We start from the raw sequence: 15,917 nt of genomic DNA on the forward strand, positions 1-15,917 counted from the left end.
AAAAAAAGCCCCACCCGGTGGGGGCGAGAGAGAGAGAGAGAGAGAGAGAGAGAGAGAGAGAGAGAGAGAGGGGTCCATCACTCACCGCTGCCGTCTCCTTCTCCGTCCCTGACACCGTCACAGCCTCAGTGAGCAGCGGCACAGACATGTTGTTGCCACACATACACTGTCAAGAGGTGCTGGAAGCAGAGGGGAAGCAGACGACGGTGAGAAGTCGGGCTACATGAATTATCACTTCAACACAGACCAATCATCACTGTTTGTGTAATCGTCAGATGAATCAAGAGTTGAGAAGGAGCAGAGGACGACAACAGACGCGCAGATGTTTAGGCACATGACAAACGTAGTCGGCTTTTTTTAAACCAAATGAGCTCCAGAGAAACTCTGACCAAATCCACTGAACGTTCCTTTGTCAGGGTCAGGGTCAGGGTCAGGGTCAGGGTCAGGGAGAGAAAACGATATGATCAAAATATATTTTATCATTCTCAAGTTGATTTTTTTCTACTTTACTTGTCATTGACAATGACCTAATATTTAAGTCAGGAATTGAACCTTAAGCCCAAGAACCTCAGAACCGCCGTAATTTGCCTAAAATGAAATGTGAAAATATCTTGGACACAGAAAGGCTTAGCGTTAGGTGACACGAAGATGTTCGCTGTAGGACAATCCTGCCGATCGCAAAATAATGTGTTTCTGCAATTCAGATTTAAAAAAAAAAAGAAAACCTCCAAAACCCTTGTCATGAGGGGGCAGATCAAAGGAGCTGTGGGTTCAAGTCCCATACGAGTCGAATCAGTAAACCGACTCAAAAAAATAGATGATTTTTGGCCTTTGGTAATAATAATAATAATAATGATGTTTATTTATTGGTAATTGCTTTTTAAACCTTTTATTTGAATCCTCCTTCACCTGCTCTCGATAATGCGGCTCCGTTTACAGAAAAACCAATGACTTTTTGTTGCCCATTATTTCTCCGCAGGTCGGACGGGCGGTTATTTTCTGACACTGATAAATTGATAAATTCACAAATAATTGATTGCTCCAACTGACTGTGCGACGGGCCGATCCGTCTGCAGCGCTGCGTCGATGCTCTTTCCTAAGTGGGACACTGGAAGAGAGGGTGAAGATGTTCCAGGGAGACGTCTGACTGCAGGTGTCATCCATATGTCTTCAACCCCCAGGCATCAGAGCGAAGGGACGTCTATTTCTATTTCTGAGGATTGACGATCTGTTTTTCCGCAGTATGGTTCAGAACGAAAGATGAAGTTTGACAAAAACATTCTGCGTTACAGCCCATTGGTTCAACCCCGTCAACAGAAGATGAATGAATGAATACTAATGCTGTCACCAACAAAAAGCTAGAGGCTACTGACGGACAAGAAAGGAACATCTGACCTTCAGAAGATAACAAAAAGCTAGAAGGAACTGAAGGCCAAGAAAGGAACATCTGACCTTCAGAAGACAACTTTCTCTCAACAACACAACAAACCAGGCACTCGATGTTCAAAGGAGGATATGATGTCATCTCTGTCTTTGTAGACTTGAAAGAACTGACTTGTGGGCGTACAACTCCAGAGTTTCCTCGAGGTAACAAGCAAATCAGTAGCCAAGAGGAAGTGACATCATGGTTGTGAACTAATCAGAAGAATAAAGTTAACAACAAATCAAATACTGACTAAGAACATGGACATTAGAGAGTCGACTGGTGAGAGTGAAAATCAACGATGTCTGAAACGGTGCAATGACATGATAGATGATCTGGACAACGGCGTCGACCTCTTGCAGGCCGACCTGCATGGACTCAAGGATGCTCAGAAGCTCCAGCTCGAGGACCTTTGGAAGGAGTGGGAGCTGGAGCTCACCGACGAACTCCAGGAGCAGGACGTCAGCTATAAAAACCTGATGGCTCAGAACACAGAAAGGATGGAGTATCTGGAGAAGGAGAAGGAATCTCTGACAGCCAGGTTAGAGGAGGAGCAGACCTGGAGGCTGCAGGTGAGCCAGCAGTTGGAAAAACAGGAGACAGCTAATCAGGAGGCCCTGGCAGCTTTGAAACAGTCCGATGATAGGACGGAGCTTCTACGCCGGGAGCTGGAGGCCCTGAAGGAAGCAAACCACCAACTTACTACCAAACTCCACGTTGAGGAAGACCTCAAATGCAACTCCCTGGCGCTTCACAACGCGCTCTCTGCCAGTCTGGAGACGGAGACCAAAAAGAACGATTCCCTCACAGTAGAGTTGGACGTTCTTAAACAGAAGCTCGAAGGTGTGGAGAAAGTAATGTCTTATCTCAACAGCAACATCCAGAAAGAGAAAGACACCAATGCAACACTCAAAGGAGAAGTGTCCAGACTGTCCTTCTTACTTGACACACAGATTGAGAGGAACAAAAATATCGTGCAGAGCTGGAGACTGGAGCTACAGAATCAGCTGGAGAGGCAGAGGCATGACCATCAGCGGACCTTTGAGGACATGAAACAGTCCACCGAGGTGACTGAGGCTCTTCGCCAAGAACTGGAGGTCACCAAAGAAGCCAATCAGCAGCTCGCCACCAAGCTCCAGGCTGAGGAGGATCTCCGACACAACTACCAGTCTCTGTCTGACAGGCTTTCTACCAAGCTGGAGACCGAAGTCAAAAATAACGAGTTCCTGACAAACGAGAAAGAGTGCTTGACTGCTGAGCTAGAAAAGGAGCGGACCAGGAGAACAACGTTGGATGATGAACTACAGAAACAAAAAGATGCTCATATGCAAGAAAACGAGGCAATGAAAAAATCTACAGCAGAAAAACTCGACAGCTTGGTAAAAGTCAATTCTGAGCTAAAGTGCAACCTACAGACCGAGAAGGACGTCAACCAAAGTCTCAAAGAAGAAACCGCGAGACTCTCGACTGCGCTAGAGGCACAAATTGAAAATAACAAAAATCTTTCCAAGCGGAGAGAATACGATAACGCCAAAATACAGAACGAGCAGAGCTGGAGACAGGCTCTACAAAATCAACTGGAGCGGGAAAAGCTCGCACAAGAGGAGGCGCTCAAGGCTTTGTCAGAGTCCAGCAGCGAGACGGAGGCTCTCCATCAGGAATTGGAAGTTTTAAAAGGAACCAATAAGCAGCTTGCCTGCCAAATCCAGGTTGGGGAAGATATCCGGTGCAACGCTCAGGCTCTAAGTGAGAGGCTGACAACCGCACTAGAGACTGAGACCCAAAAAAACGATTGTTTGATCAAAGAAAACGAGTACTTGACGAAGGAACTGGAGAAGGAGCAGATCTGGAGACAACAGTTGGGCGCTGGGCTTCAAAAACAGATGACTGATCGTCTGCAGGAATCTGAGGCACTGAGGAAATCCAAGAATCAGGTCTCTGAGCTCAACCATGATATTCAGCAAGAAAAGGCCGTCAACGACACTCTCAGAAAAGACATTTCGGAACTCTCTATTGCACTAGAAACAAGAGAGCGAGAGAACGACAAGACCAAACAACAGGAGCAGAGCTGGAGACTGGCGTTACAAAATCAGCTGGAGAAAGAGAGACTCGACCATCAGCGGGCGCTTGAGACTCTGTCGGAGTCCAGCAAAGAGACAGAGACTCTGCGTCAGGAGCTGGAGTCACTAAGAGAAGCCAACCAACAGCTGACCAACAAACTCACAGTTGAGAAAAACGCCAGATGCGACTGTAAGGCTCTCGGTGACAGTCTGCCAACTGCAACGGAGACTGAGACCAAATGCAATGAAAATCTGACCAAAGAAAACCAGTCCTTAAAAGCTGAGCTTGAACAGGTGGGTGCTGAGCTGCGGGAATACGAGGTACTGAATAAAACCACCGCCGACAAACTAGACAGTCTGGAAAAGCTCAACTCGGTTCTAAACCAAAACCTCCGAACTCAGAAAGGTGTGAGCGAAAACATGAGATCAGAGGCTTCCAAACTCTCCACGGCACTGGAGACACAGATTAAAAACAACAAAAACTTGTCCATACAACGGGAGTACGACTTGGCTAGACTACAAAAGGAGCACAACTGGAGGCTGGACTTGCAAAATCAGCTGGAGAAGCAACGGCTCGTCAATCAGGAGGCCCTCGACGCACTGGCAGAGTACAGCAATAACACCAAGGCTCTCCCACAGGAATTGGAGATCCGAGAAAAAGCAAATCAAGGGCTACTCACAAAACCTCGTGTTGAGGAAGACCTCATGTGTAAGTCGCAGGCTTTGACAGAAGAGAAGGCTTCTTTAATCACTGAGCTGGAGAAGGAGCAGAAACTGAGGAACCAGCTGTTCGAGGGGCTGCAGAAAGAAAAGGACGCGTACCTGCAGGAGTACAAGGCGTTGAAGAAGTCCACTACTGAAAAAATTGATAGGCTAGAAAATCTGATCTCTGAGCTTGACCAAAACCTCCAACAAGAGAAGAGAAACAATGAAACTCTGAAAGAAGGCGCAACGAGACATTCAGTTGCACTTGAAATCCTACAGGGGGTGCTTGAGAGCGAGAAGCTGGCTCACCAGAAAGCACTGGAGCAAACCAGCAAAGAGACTGAAGCGCTCCGCCAGGAACTGGAGTCTCTCAGCAAAGTCAACCAGCAGCTTAGCACCAGACTCGGCGCTGAGGAGGGTCTACGGCGCCACTCTCAGGCGTTGGCTGACAAACTCTCAACCGCGTTGGAGACGGAGACAAAGAAGAACAACTGTTTGGCAAAAGAGAATGACAGCCTGGCCATGGAGCTGGAGAAGGAGGAGACCTGGAAACTACAGCTGGAGCGCGATCTGCAAAAACACAAAGATGCCCATGAAGTTCTGAAGACGTCTTCCTCCGAGAAGCTGAAAAGCCTGGAAAAAGTCATCTCTGAGCTTAAAACCAACCTCCATCATGAGAAGAATGTCAACGAAACGCTCAGAGGAGAATGTTCCAGACTCTCTATTACTTTGGAGACAGAGCGGAGAACATACGACAGGGCCAAAATGGAAGACAAGAGCTGGAGACTGGAGATACAAAATCAGCTGGAGAAAGAGAAACTTGAGCACCAGAGGGCGCTAGATGCTGAGTTGAATGCCCACAAAAAGGTAACTGAGAGTCTTTCGAACAAACTTGAGATGGAGAACAAGAAGAACGAGTTACTGGTACAAGAAAAAGAATGTCTCGCTATGGAGCTGGAGAAGGAGCTGAATTGGAGACAAAGGCTGAAGGATGAACTGCAGGAGCAGAAAGACGTCCATCTCCAGGAGTCCAAGGCACTGGAGGAGTCTACCACCAAGAAACTGAAGAGTCTTCAGAACGTTATCTCTGAACTCAGCCACAAACTGGAGCATGAGAAGATCATCAATGAAACCCTCGGAGGAGAAACCTCCAGGCTCTCGGCTGCTCTGGAGACACAGGCAGACAAGAGCAAAACTTTGTCCAAACAGAGAGAGAACGATGCGGCTAAACTGCAGCAAGAGCGGAACTTGAGAATACAGTTGCAGGAGCAGCTGGAGAAGGAGAAGGATGTGCATCAAGACGCCCGTGACAGTCGAATACAGTCCAGTGTTTACACCCAGACTCTTCACAAGGACATGGAGGCCTTGAGAGAAGCCAACAATGAGTTTTTTACTAAACTTCAGGCCGAGGTGGAGCTCGGTCACGAGCGCCAAGCCTTGATTGACAGGCTTTTTACCAACATGAAGGCGGAGATCAAAAAGAATCAGTCTCTACGGAAAGACAAAGAGTCTCTGATGGACGAGCTGAAGAAGGAGCAGTCCTTGACCCTACAGCAGGGCCTCCACCTGCAGAGACAGACGGATGTCTTCCTGGAAGAAACGGAGACACTGAAGATGTCCACCGCTGACAAGCTGAAGGATCTAGAGAACCTCAACAGTGAGCTCCGCCACCATCTTCAGGCGGAGAAGGAGGTCAATGGAACTCTGAGAGAAGAAACGTTTAGACTCTCCGTAGCGTTAGAGACACAAAGTGACAACCATAAAAAGCTGGTCAAACAGACCGAGTACGACATTGTCCAACTACAGAGGGAGCACATCTGGAAACTCGAAGACCTCCGACAGGAGTGCATGAGCCTGAAGGCGGAGACCTCCAAACTGCAGGCTGACAATCGAGCCCTGATCCAGGCCATCGAGAGGAAAAACAAGCGTTCATTCTGGAAGTGAGTCTGTCGACGCTGTCGAAACACCCATTCATTGGCCCGTTTCCCAAAATAATGTACGACACAGCAGGAGAGCGAGGACGCCTGTAAGTGCAGCGTGTCAGCAGCAGTGTGACTGTGCTAGCGCCGATGCCCTGCTGTTGAACTGTCGCGCTATTTTAAACAACGGAGCGATGGCAAATAACCTAAAAAAAAACCGATACAACAAGGGCGCTAATGTTGTTTTTTAAAATGTGATGTATGAATAAATGTGACTTGACTGTCCGTCCTGTACGACGCTCGCCGTCTTTTCTTCGGTGGTTTATAAAATCTACCTGATAAGAAAATTCCTAAAATCTTTTTTTAGCGTTTCTTTTTAAATTGCTGCTACATGTGTGGCATGGCCTGCCACCTAGAGGATGTGGGGTTTAATACCAACTGATTTCCAAGTCCCAGGTCGGGTCACACCAGGACAAACTCCAACAGATGACCCCTGTGGTGGAAGTCCAAGGCCAGGCAGGGAGACACGGGTGTGTGAGTGTGTGTGTGTGTGTGTGCCATAAATTTGCTCTCATATCAGTTGCTGTGCAAACATATAAAATATATGTTCATAAATTTACTCTCATATCAGTTGCTGTGCAAACATATAAAATATATGTTTATGGTATGTGCTGTTTCTTGTAGAAGAGGAGACGTCGTGTCTTAAAGTTGTTGACAGACGCCTAGTGGCACCGGCTCCGACGGTACGATCAGTGCCCCCTGGTGGTCTAGTTTGTTTTTTGCTGTGCAGCAGTTTATTGACATTTTAGCTGAAAAAGAACCAAATGACACTTTTGGAACATCAGATGATCAGATGACTCTGAGTCAATAACATACTGTCAGTGTTGAATTAGTTTGACATAAAAGAAGATGGGGAGGAAGAGGAGGGGGGGCCTGTGTGTGTGTGTGTGTGTGTGTGTGTGGCTGGCAGCCGTACTCAAAGCTCATCACGAGTCTCCATTTTGAATGACTTGAATTACATTTAAGTCACGACCAGAAACTACACAAACAGGATGTCTGTACTGCGGTTGAGACACAGATTAAGAGCATAAATGCAGCCTTCTCTGTGTACCTCCTGTGTACACACACACACACACACACACATAAAGGCCCCCTAAGTTGTATGCAATAGTATTGCATGACCAGAAATTGCAGGTAAGTCTCCCAGCTTCTTGAGAGTTTAATCTGGGGTGCAGTACCGCCGGTAGCCAGCAGGAGCTTCCTAAATCTGCTCATTAAAAAAAAATCCCTCACTATTTACCTGTCACATTTGGCACAATTTGTTCACAAGGTTCAAGGTTCCAAGTTAAAGTCACAGTTACGTCAGAACACTTCCTGATTTTTTTTTTTTTTTCATCTCCACGGTCACTTTCAGAGTGTGTAGTTGATTTAAATTACACTTTCACATCCTCACGGTTACAAGTACAAGGAGAACGTTTTAAATTGTAAGAGCAGCAAAAAAATCCTAACAGTTCCGGAGTCAGAGAACTGAAGCAGGTCTGACCACAACTGGTCTGAGGTCAGCCTGGAGGAAGAGAAAGAGGAAGAGGACGAGGACTAAGAACATTTGGTCAGATGGGGCAGAGTAGAACTTCTTGGCTTCGAGAGGACGTACAGCAAAAAACAAAAAACAAAAAATAAAAAATAACTGCTCCACACACACACTGAGCAGGCTGCAGCACTCTCTGCTCCGTGTGTTACTGGCTGGCAAACAGGATCATATGCGGCAGTGAGTGACAACACCTCCACCACCCACCGACCAACACCACCGACCAACACCACCACTGCTGCTGCTGCTGCTCAGACCGGGTGTAGGGAGGACGAGAATGAGGAAGGAGACAATAAATGCTTTTCTGTCTTTGACGACCATCATCATCATCATCATCATCTCCCTCCTCCTCCTCCTCCTCCTCATCACTGAACCTGTGATGGTATTCAGCTCAACAAAGCCTCCGCTGCCCCCAAACAACAAACACACACACACACACTGAACCTCCGCAGTCCGGTTTAATCCCGGTTTAGCGACACACACACTCACACACACGGTCAGTAACCGTGGTCAGTAGTTGTGTCTGAGCTGATGCGGCTAACGTCGCCGTCGTGTTCCCGTTCACATTAATCGGACCGTCTGCCGGTGTCTCATCCCCGGCTGAAGCTAACATTGCCGTTGAAATTTGAAACCTAAATGTGGTGATTTTTTTTATATATACCTATTGCGGTACGGTATGCGTAAAATAAAAATCGTTGAAATAACTGTAAAAAAAATAAAATAAAAAACCGACGGCCCGCAATCCAGGAACAAAATAATTCACTCACCTCTCACTGTCCCAGTTCACCACGGAACAGAACTTCCGCTACTGGCCGAGTTCTGGCTGGGGCGGGGCGTGCGCCGCAGTCGGAGCGTAGTGACGTAACGACGCAGAACACTCATAGCCACGCCCCTAATGATTAGAATTGTACAAAGGTAGTAATGAACAAAAAAAGGTAGAAATGACCATAAAAAATGAACTATTCGCCTCAAAACGAAACAAAAACAAAGCAAATATGAATGAACGTGTGAGTGACATACGTTTTTAACTATACATATTTATAATTTTTTATATTCTAAATAAAAAAGAAAATAACACCTTAAAATAACTGATTGTTGTCAATAAAACTGACAGGTTAAATATTGTTTTTAATTGTGTTTTAATTAACAAATAGATTTAAAACTATTTCATCTAATTAACTAATAAAACATTTTCTTTTATCTTTAAGTGCACACACATTGTTGAACATGTTAATTTAATTTACACACATATTTTTTGTATGTGAATAAAAGCAGGATTTTAATAGTTTTTTATTTCAACATTTATCATCATCATTGAAAGAACTCTTTGATGTTTGGTGCGAGAAGAAAAAAAAAGTGACAAAGTTTTCAGGGTTTTTATTGCCGTCTTTTTACAATTCTCATCTTTATTGCCATAGAAAACAAAGCAACATCTCAGGTCGTCCTGACAGACAACCAGTCCCGGTCCTCGGTCGGTTCCGGTCGAGCTCCGACAACCATCCAGTGTCCAGTGTTGAGGTTTCGTCTCTTGACCATTTGTCTGGTATTAGTCAAAGTCTGCAGAAGCCAGTGGAACATCTCCTCCTCCTCTTCCTCCTCCCTCACCATCTCCTCCGTCCCCTTCCTTCCCTCAGTAATATCCAAAGCTTTCAGGAAATGAAGTTGGTCTGCGGGATGATGCTCTCCACCTTGTGATCTGCAGGGTTGGCTGCCGACTCATAATTGCAAATCGTTACTTCATGTCTGTGAGCCTTTGGAAAAACAGAGAGAACGCAGCAGACATGTTCACTGTGATGAAGATGTGGGACCAATCAGGGAGAATACATCCATCCAACATCCATCCATCATTCAGCCATCCATCCATCATCCATCCCAGATTTGGTTTCAAAAGGACCTCCACCCAGACCCCTCACGCCCACCTTGGTGTACTCGCCCCTCAGGCCGATGTAGTAGACCCTGGTGCTCTCGGCTCCAAAGTTTTTGGAGATGTGGATGGAGAGATGATGAACACTGGAGAAACGTGCAATCCTGGAGAATCAACAACAAAATCATTTTAGACCCGAGGTTTGGAGAACGACTCTACAACAGGAGGAGGCGGAGGCAGAAACCAGACCAGGAGTCAGGTCTGATACCGTTCATGGTGCGTTAACAGTTCATTAACAGTTCACAGCTCATGATGTCACGTGACATCATCGGGCTTCGTGGCAGTTTGATGAAACATCTCACAGACACAGTCTGACTTCAACTGCGATCGCAGCGGTGAGTTCCAGACCAGCAGCCACATTCAGAGCCAAATTGGAACTTGGAGTGAATTTGCAGGAACCAAATTGAATTTGAAATGCATTTACAGTTGAGCGTCTCACTTTGTGGGATAATCCAGTTCAGCCCGAGGGTCTCGGTTCAGTCTGAAGGCCTGTTCAGGTTCTCTGCCCGTGTCGTCGAAGGACATCTGAGGGATGTTCTTGTACCTGTGGTTAAAAATAAATCAATCACAGCATAGAGCAAATATGTCTGTACATTGTACAGTTGTCGTCCTGTGTGAGGACCGCGGTCGGAGACGCAGACACTCACAGTCGTATCTCTGCTGGGTGGGTCTCGTCGTCTTCTCCAGAGATAATGATGGCCTTCAGCTTGATGCTGCCGGTAAAACTGAAAGAGAGAGACGCGGCGTCATAACGCTACACAAACATGACAGGAAGTCCCTCGGGTGAGAGGCTAGCAGGACGCTGAGGTGGTGAAAGACGAGGAGAAAGAAAAACGTCAACTGTCAGAGCAAAAGTGAAAGAGTACTGAGTCAGATGACCAAACTCCAGGGACTGTGTTGAACAATTAAAACAAACAGGGCAGTGGCAGCTAACACAGTTCGCCTCTGTGTGGGAAGATAAGGTAATGCAGCAGATAAACCTTAGTCATAGTATCCAATGTCACAAAAGATTCTAATAAGACAAAAATCTTAAAAAAAAAAAAAAAAGTAGCTTCAAAAAATACAAATGAATTATTATATAAATACAGTTAATTATTTAACAAAAATAACCAAGTGTCAAGGTGAAAATTGAATACAGTGAAAAAGACGAGATAAAAAAAAGACTGAACTTACGGGATGTTGAACAGCAGCTCCTCATCTGTGTCACTTTCAACAAACTGCAAAACAGATTCACATTTGAAGATTAACACTGTGTTCACCTGGTGGTGGCGCTCACATTTTACTGTATCATCAACAAATCGGCCCAGATACGTCTGATCTAAGACATAGTTTTAATTTGTTTTTATCCGAAAGCTACATGTGTCAAAGCTTCTAAAACTGAGCTTACAGCACCCTCTGCCGGGGAAAGGGAGAGTTGCCTTAAGTAAAACGTTGCCTGCGTTTCCTTTCAAGATACAACCATTTAATAAAGTTTTTAAGCATATTTACTTCGTCAATATATATATATAAAAAACTATTTTGATCGTATTTGTAAGGTTAGCATCAGACCATCGCTCCGGTTCGTGTTCTCACTCGGCGGACTAACTCAGCACCACTTGCCGGGACTAAGGATGTTTACCACTGTTACCTTTTCCCTGTCGCTGCGCTGATCCCACGGCTTAAAAACCAGTTTTCCGTCTCCGTCTCTGCTCTCGTTCAGACACTGCATCTTCTCCACGTCGATCCGTCCGTACAGATCGTCCTCCAGGCCGCGCTCCGGAGGCTCGTGTTCCCCCGCACAGCCGCAGCCTCGGCCGTGGCCGTGTCCGTGACCGTGGCCAGACATCGTGGAGCTGAAAGTGGCTAGTAATGTCTCACAGAATAGCTGACAACACGGAGAGACCGCGGTGTTTTATACACTAAAATGATATCAGCAAGTTTCACTTTGTGCCGTCAAGCAGCGTCAGTGACGTCAAAATCTGAACTGAACGTCAACTGAAAAAATAACCATTTCCGGATGAAAATACACATGGCGGGAACCAAACATCGAATCACGTTTAGTTTATTTTGAAAGGGAAGGCAGAGTACCGGTGTTTTATTTGCTGAGGTTTTACGGTAACTTGATGGTCTTACTAAACAAAACACCAACACGTGATGTGGCCTCGCTCCTCCTGTCGCCAAATGTGAAAAACGTCGTAAATTCGTTACAACTCACAAAACCAAACAAAAATTATTAAACAAAAATTAAATTATTTTGGTATTCGACATTTTCGACCCAGGACAAAGAATATTTACAAAAATAAAATCTGACCATAAAATATTAGGTTTATACAAAATATAATATTTAATATCGCCAGTTATCCATCCATCCGTCATCGTCAGCTTGTCCGGGGCCTGGTCGCAGGGGTAACAGTTTTTTTGGGTTTTTTTGTCAAATAATTTTACTTTGGAAAATCTCTGCTCCGTGTGACAGCTGACAACACCGACAGTGACAATAAACAAACAAACAAACAAACAAAAACAGGAACAACTTGAGGGCAAAAAGTCAATTTTAATAATAAAAATGACCATATTACATTTTTAAAATCTAATAAAATTACAGTTTTTCTACTTCCTTAGTTGTGGGTCTATGGTCCCAGTGTTGAAAATAATAAATACATGTGGTCAAGGTCTGTGGTGGACTGAAGCTGGGCTTCAACAGGTTTTCCTTTTTTCCTTATGCCTGGTTTTTACTTCATCCCTTGAGTCCTGAATGAAGTGGTTTGTCACAGTGGCAAAGCATGAAGGGAATCAACACACACACACACACTCACTCACACACACACACACACATTTGACAGCAGAGATGCATACGCTGAAGCCACAAAACTCGTTGACGTGTGTGAGATTCACAGATGATTTCATTTAATACCTACACATTAAAAACTCACTAAATCAAACATGATTAAATCACGCATGAGTTTGCTGTTAAAAAAACAAAGAAAAAAAACAAAAAAAAACCCCAAGCTGAGAGATACATGACACCCGGTCTGCAGCGTGTGGAAGAACTGATGTGAATTAAAAACCCAGGGCAAGTTCAGACGTGGAGATTTCTTCCTATCGTAGAGTTTTTGTCATAATAATAATAATAATAATAATGACAAAAAAAACATAAACTGAAAGAGAAAAACATGCATGCTGTATACTGCTTGTTTCCAGAAGGTTCCAGTGGAGCGGCAGGATCACTGCTGCACCAGTTACACCTGAACCACAGCTTGAACACGCTGTGGTTCAGGCCAGTTCCGCTAAAAACCCTGTTAATGCAATAAATACGAAGCCACTACAGCAGCTAGTTAGCTTAGCATAGCACCGAGACTCCGTCAACACTAATCTTTGTGCATGAGCAGCCATTCTGACATCACGCTGGTGGAAAACAACAGGTATGAACAGTTAAAAGAACGGTCTAGCGCCACCTATCTTCCTCAGGTTAAAGTGCAGCTCACAAGTGTAGTGTGTCTCTATACCCCACCTAGAATGAATCATGTGAAATGCAGCTGTTATAATGTTGCTGAAATGGAGAAAACAGTCTAAGATTCTGCAGCGAACGTACACTGAATTCTGTTATTTCTTGTTCTGTCTAGGACCCAATCGTTGCATGATTTGGAAAATATCAACAGTCTGAAGTCCGTCAAGCTAACAAACATCATCCACAACAGCTGCAGTTACACACGACCGTCTTCAGTAACATAATGTCAAAATGGCTGCCGTGAAGATGGCCTAACAAATACCTGAAAATAAACTACGGTCCATATCAGTATCAGTCAGTCAAGAGCCAAAGCTGAACAAACATGGACTGAATCATTTGATGTGCAGTTGTTTCAGTTCTCTATGAAGAAAGCTGGCAGCTACCCTGGTACTCCTTTTTTTTTCCCCCAGAGTCCCTATGCCAAGCTGAGCTAAGCTAAGGCAAGTTAAGTAAGATAAGCTTAGCTAAGTGAAACCAAGACAAGACAAGCTAAGTCAAGCTAAACAATGTAGCTCCTATTTCCTTTGAACTCTCATGCTACAGACGAGTACCTTTCATTGAAAAGGTGCAGTTACTAAAAAATATCAGACTGCTGTTAAAACGATGTCGTTCGCGTCCTTCGACGTGCTGCACGTCTGGATTCCTTTTATCATTTCCTCGTTTTACTCGTGAGCAATCGCTCGTTTAAACTCTCTGGTCATGATTTCAATACTCATTCGATGTCGCCCCGTCAGACGTCAAACAGCTTAAATAAAAAGTTAAAATAATTTTTCAACAATACTGTCAAGTTCAGCTGCAGTACCGTTGTGCAGGTGTGTGTGTGTGTGTGTGTGTGTGTGTGTAGGATTTATCCAGTCAAATCGTTTCCTCAACTTAAATAAAAACAAAAACACAGACGATTTGGTGACAAAACCCCAGCCTTGGTTCCAACTACCGTCGGGAGAATCTGTTCTTGAAGGCTTTGATAGTTTTGGCCATCATGGGGGCGATTTCTGAGGGAGGGAGCACAAACACACACACACAAACACACACACACACACACACACACACACCTGTGTCAACGTCAGGAGTAGAGAGAAATTACAACAGCTATGGAAACTGACGCCTTCATTAGGTGATTAATCAGGTTAGAATTTTTATATACATGGGAACAACAACCACACAACAGTTTAGACAGTCACTGAATCACTCACTTTTGACCTGCGGCTTTTCTCGGCCGATGTTTCCTCCTCCTCTGCCTCCCCCGCTCAGAGCTGAGGGGCGTGAGGAGCTGGATGAAGACTGCTGACTGGAGGACAATGAGGAAGTACTGGACTCACCAGAGAACTCTGAGTTGTTAACTGGTTTGATTCTGGGGACAGAGACAGAGAGGAGGGATTGTCAGTCTACAGACTGGACCACACCATCAGACCATCCATAAAAATACCGACTGGATCGGAGCTGCGGCCGCAGTGGAGGCAGCTGTGGACAGACCGCTGCTGGTGCCAAACTTCTCCTGTCGGCGGCGTATGTCCCGAGGCGGTTTGGCGGCAGAATTCACGTACGCCAGCTTCACCTGCCGCCCTGTGAGGAGAGAGGAAATGAGAGGCTGAAGAGAACAAGTCACATTTGGAATGATGAAGCTGATTGGTTGGTGAAGTGTTCTGACCGTGTCTATAGGCCTTTAATTGTTGCAGTGTGCACAGGTGTTACTACACCTGTGCTAATGATACGCTAATTATAGGTATGTATATGACTGATGAATGGTACATGAATAAACACCCTGGTGGTCATCTGTGAGGCTGCACCGACCTTTGGGTTTGTTTGCGTGTGCGGAGGAGATGTTCTGGGTGAGCATCCTCAGCCGCTCCTCGCGCTCCTCGTGGAGCCTCAGGTACATCTCCCTCCAGGACTCGTACTCCTGAGGAGTTTCACTTTTGAAGTCCCGCTGACAGTGACGCTTCCACAGCTCGTCAGAGTCTTCGGTGAAACACTGGGGGGGGGTGTATTGTTGTGATATTGACTTGTTCCACAGACATAGATATGGACAGCGTTGTGTGTGTGTGTGTGTGTGTATAGATATGGACAGCGTTTTGTGTGTGTGTGTGTGTGCGTGTGTGTGTGTGTGTGTTACCTGGTTGCTCTGTTCAATGCGGTAAAGCTGCTCGGGCGTACACCGCTCTAAAACCGGTTCCAGGATGTCAAACGGGACTCCGCCCACCTCGGCGATGGCTGACAGAGAACAGAGACAAACTGTTCATTTGTGCACAGGCTGCAGTGGTTGGGCCCGGAGCTGCAGCTGAGCCCACTGGGACATTAGAACTCACAGTCGATGTTGTTCTGCAGCACGCGGATGCACTGATCGTACAGAGACGTCATCTTGGGCAGGCAGGATGTCTTGGACCCGGAGTAGACCACCATCTTGGAGTTCAAGCGTTTCCCCGTGAAGCCGGTGTCGTCCTCGTCGTTGCAGACCGGGACTGAAGGGACAGACGATACAGAGTCAAACAGAGTTTGATTCTTCACCTTTAAAAAACGTCACATGGGTTCAACACGTGGTGTGATGCTGTCGCCTTAGATCAGTGTATGGGTATTTTTTTTAAACCCCTCCCACTGAGTGTCATGTCTCTGTCCTGTTACCTTTACGTCTCAGGGGTGACAGCGGCGTGACGTCTATGGAAGGCAGTGGTCTGTAGTAGGGTTGAATGGCCGGCAGAGGGATTTCAGGCAGTATGGGAACAGCTTCAACCACCTACACCAACAACAACAACAACAACAACAACAACAAGGACATGATGCAGCCGGAATAAAAAAATAACAACAAAACATAAAGTC

The 15,917-nt window shown here is 45.6% G+C and overlaps 4 protein-coding genes across 7 annotated transcripts in view; 1 reads left to right on the forward strand and 3 right to left on the reverse strand.

Moving 5' to 3' along the window:
- The window catches only part of lypla2 (lysophospholipase 2), a 13,950-nt gene extending 5,396 nt beyond the window's left edge, over positions 1-8,554 (reverse strand). Inside the window, exons 1-2 of one of the 2 annotated variants that reach the window (XM_008331022.3) lie at positions 8,463-8,554; positions 86-179 (exon numbers count right to left, since the gene is read on the reverse strand). In XM_008331022.3, the coding sequence (XP_008329244.1) occupies positions 86-163 (78 nt within the window). In that variant the 5' untranslated portion in view covers positions 164-179; positions 8,463-8,554. Of the gene's footprint in view, positions 1-85; positions 180-1,050; positions 1,396-8,462 lie in introns of those variants that run through there. The other variant, XM_017040985.2, reaches the window with a different exon arrangement.
- On the forward strand, positions 1,458-6,392 carry LOC103393902 (centromere-associated protein E-like). Its single transcript, XM_008331021.3, has one exon. The coding sequence runs from the start codon at positions 1,684-1,686 to the stop codon at positions 6,130-6,132; it is 4,449 nt and encodes a 1,482-aa protein (XP_008329243.1). The 5' UTR covers positions 1,458-1,683; the 3' UTR covers positions 6,133-6,392.
- Positions 8,555-9,056: 502 nt separating the features above from the next.
- Positions 9,057-11,587, reverse strand: pithd1 (PITH (C-terminal proteasome-interacting domain of thioredoxin-like) domain containing 1). The gene is made up of 6 exons (XM_008331020.3): positions 11,247-11,587; positions 10,793-10,836; positions 10,267-10,344; positions 10,059-10,163; positions 9,615-9,723; positions 9,057-9,446 (listed from the first exon to the last, which is right to left on the reverse strand). The coding sequence occupies exons 1-6, from the start codon at positions 11,442-11,444 to the stop codon at positions 9,345-9,347; spliced, it is 636 nt and encodes a 211-aa protein (XP_008329242.1). The 5' UTR covers positions 11,445-11,587; the 3' UTR covers positions 9,057-9,344.
- Positions 11,588-12,129: 542 nt separating this feature from the next.
- Positions 12,130-15,917, reverse strand: part of eloa (elongin A) — a 17,748-nt gene continuing 13,960 nt past the window's right edge. For all 3 annotated transcript variants that reach the window (XM_025065199.1, XM_008331023.3, XM_008331025.3), the window contains exons 6-12: positions 15,723-15,834; positions 15,410-15,562; positions 15,217-15,314; positions 14,895-15,075; positions 14,534-14,666; positions 14,297-14,454; positions 12,130-14,095 (exon numbers count right to left, since the gene is read on the reverse strand). In XM_025065199.1, coding sequence (XP_024920967.1) covers positions 14,034-14,095; positions 14,297-14,454; positions 14,534-14,666; positions 14,895-15,075; positions 15,217-15,314; positions 15,410-15,562; positions 15,723-15,834 — 897 coding nt within the window. In that variant the 3' untranslated portion in view covers positions 12,130-14,033. The remainder of the gene's footprint in view (positions 14,096-14,296; positions 14,455-14,533; positions 14,667-14,894; positions 15,076-15,216; positions 15,315-15,409; positions 15,563-15,722; positions 15,835-15,917) is intronic.

This window comes from Cynoglossus semilaevis, chromosome 18 (assembly GCF_000523025.1).
Source record: "Cynoglossus semilaevis isolate Cse_v1.0 chromosome 18, Cse_v1.0, whole genome shotgun sequence".
Lineage (NCBI taxonomy): Eukaryota > Metazoa > Chordata > Actinopteri > Pleuronectiformes > Cynoglossidae > Cynoglossus > Cynoglossus semilaevis.